Source organism: Coregonus clupeaformis, unplaced genomic scaffold (genome assembly GCF_020615455.1).
Source record: "Coregonus clupeaformis isolate EN_2021a unplaced genomic scaffold, ASM2061545v1 scaf1009, whole genome shotgun sequence".
NCBI lineage: Eukaryota > Metazoa > Chordata > Actinopteri > Salmoniformes > Salmonidae > Coregonus > Coregonus clupeaformis.
Window position 1 is genome coordinate 134930 of NW_025534463.1, and position 5738 is coordinate 140667.

The following is a 5738-nucleotide window of genomic DNA, read 5'->3' on the forward strand; positions in this document are numbered from 1 at the left end:
TCTGAGAGTCCTTAGGTGCCTTGTGGCAAACTCCAAGCAGGCTGTCATGTGCCTTTTACTGAGGAGTGGCTTCCGTCTGGCCAGTCTACCATAAAGGCCTGATTGGTAGAGTGCTGCAGAGATGGTTGTCCTTCTGGAAGGTTCTCCCATCTCCACAGAGGAACTCTGGAGCTCTGTCAGTGACCATTGGGTTCTTGGTCACCTCCCTGACCAAGGCCCTTCTCCCGATTGCTCAGTTTGGCCGGGCTGCCAGCTCTAGGAAGAGTCTTGGTGGTTCCAAACTTCTTCCATTTAAGAATGATGGAGGCCAATGTGTTCTTGGGGACCTTCAATGCTGCAGACATTTTTGCTACCCTTCCCCAGATCTGACTCGATACAATCATGTCTTGGAGCTCTACGGACAATTCCTTCGACCTCATGGTTTGGTTTTTGCTCCAACATCCACTGTCAAATGTGAGACCTTATATAGACAGATGTGTGCCTTTCCAAATCATGTCCGATTGAATTTACTACAGGTGGAATCCAATCCAGTTGTAGAAACAGCTCAAGGATGATCAATGGAAACAAGATGCACCTGAGCTCAATTTCGAGTCTCATAGCAAAGGGTTTGAATACTTATGTAAATAAGGAGATATATATTTTTTATATTAATTTGCAAAAATGTATAAAAACCTGTTTTCGTTTTGTCATGATGGGGTATATTGTGTGTTGCTTGATGAGGGAAAAAAAATATTTAATACATTTTAGAATAAGGCTGTAACAGGGAAGGGGTCTGAATACTTTCCGAATGCACTATATTTAAGTTTCACTCAATTCATTCTAATCAACCTAATAATTATGACACACCTCCACTATTGTCATTGGTTACACTAATTGCACTGTTTGTCTACATAACCTGGTTCAAGCATTCATGACATTACCCTGAGGAAAGCACAATGATGCCAAAATGTTGGTGTACCCAAGAAATTACTGAGAGTTTATATATATATATATATATATATATAGAGTGTGCGACTCTCTTTATTTATTTTTATAGCTTACAAATAAAAGGGAGTTAACATGACAAACATCACAACCTGGAACGACAACAGATACACGTTGATTGATTTGAACATTGTTTCATATTTGGTTGGTTTCCTGGACACCGATCAAGCCTAGTCCTGGACTCAACTGGTACTGTCAATGGAGAATATCCATAGAACATCATTCTTAGTCGAGGACCAGGCTTAATCTGTGTCTGGGAAACCGGCCAAATAAGTGGTAGCCAAAAATCTTGAGCACACTCAGACATATTCCTAATCTGTATCTGAGTAGATGAGCACAAAATCACATTTACATTCCAGTGCCACATGATTTAGCTCATCTGGTATTGCACAGACAGGCCAGAGCGGCGCATTAGGGGACAGGGTTTCAAACCGTGCACCATTTCAATGTGCAGGGCACAGGAGGTTGGTGGCACCTTAATTGGGAGAACGGGCTCATGGTAATGGCTGGAGCGAATGCTATCAAATACATCAAAGACATGGTTTCCATGTGTTTGATGTTATTCCATTCACGCCGTTCCAGCCATTATCGTGAGCCGTTCTCCCCTCAGTAGCCTCCACTGGTGCAGGGGCATACATCAAGTAGGCTACTCTTAACGTCACACACATAAGACCACGGTCGTATTCATTAGTGCAAAACTGTAGCAAAACGATATGCAATGGAAAAGGAAAATGAGTGTTTCTTATTGGGTAAGTTCAGGGAGTCATTCCCTGTTTCGGTTCATTTTCTTCCGTTTGATGTCAGTGAATACGACACAGAAAATGTTCAAACAAGGTATTACTGTCAGGAACGGATATCCTACCTGTGCAGCAGCAGGGACTCGTTCAGGTGGGAGTAACGTTACTGAACATTCAGATAAAAATGTATTGTGTACAACAGATATGACTTTCCAATATTATACATAGACATACAGTTGAAGTCGGAAGTTTACATACACTTGGGTTGGAGTCATTAAAACTTGTTTTTCAACCACTCCACACATTTCTTGTTAACAAACTATAGTTTTGGCAAGTCGGTTAGGACATCTACTTTGTGCATGACACAAGTAATTTTTCCAACAATTGTTTACAAACAGATTATTTCACTTATAATTCACTGTATCACAATTCCAGTGGGTCAGAAGTGTACATGCACTAAGTTGACTGTGCCTTTAAACAGCTTGGAAAGTTCCAGAAAATGATCTCATTGCTTTAGAAGCTTCTGATAGGCTAATTGACATCATTTGAGTCAATTGGAGGTGTACCTGTGGATGTATTTCAAGGCCTACCTTCAAACTCAGTGCCTCTTTGCTTGACATCATGGGAAAATCAAAAGAAATCAGCCAAGACCTCAGAAAAAATTGTAGACCTCCACAAAATTGGAGGTGTACCTGTGGATGTATTTCTAGGCCTACCTTCAAACGCATTCTGTCGCATTCTGAGATGAACGTACCTTGGTGCGAAAAGTGCAAATCAATCACAGAACAACAGCAAAGGACCTTGAGAAGATGCTGGAGGAAACAGGTACAAAAGTATCTATATCCACAGTAAACAAGTCCTATATCGACATAACCTGAAAGGCTGCTCAGCGAGGAAGAAGCCACTGCTCCAAAACTGCCATAAAAAAGCCAGACTACGGTTTGCAACTGCACATGGGGACAAAGATCATACTTTTTGGAGAAATGTCCTCTGGTCTGCTGAAACAAAAATAGAACTGTTTGGCCATAATGACCATCGTTATGTTTGGAGGAAAAAGGGGGGGCCTTTTCAAGCCGAAGAACACCATCCCAACCGTGAAACACGGGGTAGCAGCATCATGCTGTGGGGGTGCTTTGCTGCAGGAGGGACTGGTGCACTTCACAAAAAGATGGCATCTTGAGGAAGGAAAATTATGTGGATATTTTGAAGCAACATCTCAAGACATCAGTCAGGAAGTTAAAGCTTGGTCGCAAATGGGTCTTCCAAATGGACAATGACCCCAAGCATTCTTCCATAGTTGTGGCAAATGGCTTATGGACAACAAAGTCAAGGTATTGGAGTGGTCATCACAAAGCCCTGACCTCAATCCTATAGAAAATGTGTGGGCAGAACTGAAAAAGCGTGTGCGAGCAAGGAGGCCTACAAACCTGACTCGGTTACACCAGCTCTGTCAGGAGGAATGGGCCAAAATTCACCCAACTTATTGTGGGAAGCTTGTGGAAGACTACCTGAAACGTTTGACCGAAGTTAAACAATTTAAAGGCAATGCTACCAAATACTAATTGAGTGTATGCAAACTTCAGGAATTGTGAAAAACTGAGTTTAAATGTATTTGGCTAAGGTGTATGTATGTAAACTTCCGACTTCAACTCGATCAGTATCACTGTTATGAGTTGTGTCTGAATAGGGAATTGAGTCAGCTCTATCAATTCTATCGTTTCTAGCTGGTTTTCAGCGTTTCACCTCACTGAATACACCTGGGACAAGTTCAGCAGGGTACAACGCTGTGGGATGTTCTGATAGAAATATATTATGTAGAACAGACAAGCATCTCTTACCTGTAGAACAAGGAACCATGTCAGCCCTATTAATGACATTTCTGAATGTTTCCCCTCACCGAATACATGCAACAAAAGTGGGAAGGTCAAAGATGTATTGTCCAATCACAGCAAGATTTTTGATAATGATGTGTCCACTGTCTAGCCATATCAAAGCAAAGGGAGTTCAGGGGTGTGGAGAAGCTCCTGCCCTAGGTCTGAGTCTCTGAGGGCGAAGAACGTCACACCTGAACTGTACGCTGCGGGGATCACGACGTGGCTCATCCTAAACTGATCTTCATCATCATGGTCTTCCTCACGAATCATCTGCCTCACTTGACCTAAGGGAGTAAAGGACCACACCCACACAAACGAACAGGTGTGCGCACATACGCACGCACACACACACACACACACACTCGTCATTGACATCCTGCTTTGGCAGAAATAAATTGTTTGTATGTGTTCTTCTGAGACAAAGAGTGAGAGAGAGAGTGAGACAGTGAGAGAGAGAGACAGAGAGAGAGAGACAGACAGACAGACAGAGGGCGCCTTCCTCTGCCGAGGCATTACTGATGCATGCCAGATCTTAAAAAGCCTGGATAGCTATTTTACGTATCAGCAAACCACATCATATGTTATAGCAATCTGTCAGTTGATGACACAGTCGATGACGTGGCACACACCCATTGGTTGATGCATGCAACATCTGAACAGGGGAACATGACCAGAGTAACAAAGAGTGGTGAAATTCTCTCTCTCACCCTCCACATCCAGGGCTTTCCAGCGTGGGTCAGACTGGTCGTCTGATAGGCTAGACAGAGGGGCGTCAGCTGTCAATCTCAGCAGCACATCCTCTCGACGTATCAGCAACACAGATTCACTGCAGAGTCGCTGATGCACCTCCTGCTCACTCACTGGGACATAGAATGCATGAAGTCACACACAGACTATACTCTCTCACTCACACACACACACACACACAACTTACCCACATCCAGGGGGTTGGTCATATAGACAGTGTTGGGTCCGACCCCAAAGATGAGTTGGTGGTGCCATGCGTCGGGAACCTCCTCTCCCTCGGGCACTGCCAGTTGCATGTTCATGGTGGCCACGGGCACTGCCCCTCTCTGGATCCACCGTGCCAGCCAGGGTACCAGCCTCACCCGCCGGCGAGGTGGAGGGGGAAGTGGCAACCCAGCACGCGCCCACCACTGGCCTGCTCCGCCCCAGCTATCAGCTGTGAGTGTGTGGCGCCTGGGAGAGGGGAAGAGACAGAAAGGAGGGTGTATCACAGATATACAACAGTGAAAAATAAATACAGAAACACACAAGCATGCACACATACACACAAACACAGTTGACAGAGCATTTGGTGGTTATGGTTGAGGGCTTGTGGTCCAGTCAGAGAAATGGTGGTATAGTGAGGAAGTTCTAAGGGTGGTCGGTTGTGGTCAGAGTAGACTGCTGGGTGAGTGTTGTGGTTGGCTGTTGTGTTAAGTCAAATTAGGGTTGGAGCCAAGGATTCTTGTCATAAATTGTGGTTATTAGGTTAGAGTTTGCGGATGTGGTCAGGTGATTATTGTGAAAACAGTGCACGGTTGTTAGCTAAATAGAATGTGCAGTAAGTGGTCAACGGTCAGTACCGGCCTCGCTCCGGGAGAACAGGTAGTCGGGCAGCGGCGCCTCGTTCCTCCTCAGGCGCGTCCGCACACACCGGTCAGCCTTCTCGGGTGCCACGACGATGCCGAGGGCCTGTAGGACGTCCACTACGGCCGTTGCCCCACAGGCGGACGCTCCTATCTGCATGGTCTGCCTCTCCACTGCCTCCTGGATAGACCATAACATAGCCCCTTGTGCCTGCCTCTCCTCTTCATCTTTGGGACATTGGGATGCACAGCAAGCAGTTTCAGTCTGCTTCTCCTCACGAGGATGCACTCCCTCCATCTTTACAAGCCACACCTGCTGAAAAACGACATGTATGATGATCATATTTATTTTTAGACTGCATTGCATATTGATATGCTTGACCAATATAGACTTATCAGAATCACTGTTATGAGTTGTGTAGTTATGCTAGGTCTGTGAGAATCGCACATGGAGCCTTTTGATACGAATCTACATTTGGGGAATACTGAAGTATCCCAATAATAGACTAAAGAAGCCTCACATTCCTCCTTATAGTCCAAGGACCTTACAG

At 45.0% G+C, this 5738-nt stretch overlaps 1 protein-coding gene across 1 annotated transcript; it reads right to left on the reverse strand.

Annotated features, from left to right (window-relative positions):
• Window positions 1-3377: 3377 nt before the first annotated feature.
• Window positions 3378-5485, reverse strand: LOC123486120. The gene is made up of 4 exons (XM_045217321.1): window positions 5256-5485; window positions 4530-4795; window positions 4303-4455; window positions 3378-3879 (listed from the first exon to the last, which is right to left on the reverse strand). The coding sequence occupies exons 1-4, from the start codon at window positions 5483-5485 to the stop codon at window positions 3710-3712; spliced, it is 819 nt and encodes a 272-aa protein (XP_045073256.1). The 3' UTR covers window positions 3378-3709.
• Between the last annotated feature and the right edge of the window lie 253 nt (window positions 5486-5738).

Excerpts from the sequence above, each read along its gene's own strand:
- LOC123486120 (XM_045217321.1), bottom strand. The coding sequence starts at position 5,485 with ATGGAGGGAGTGCATCCTCGTGAGGAGAAGCAGACTGAAACTGCTTGC. Across the intron at positions 4,796-5,255 it reads GCACCCGAGAAGGCTGACCG|GCGCCACACACTCACAGCTG; the intron begins GTGTGTGCGGAC and ends CCCCTCTCCCAG. Across the intron at positions 3,880-4,302 it reads GAAAGCCCTGGATGTGGAGG|GTCAAGTGAGGCAGATGATT; the intron begins GTGAGAGAGAGA and ends TTACTCCCTTAG.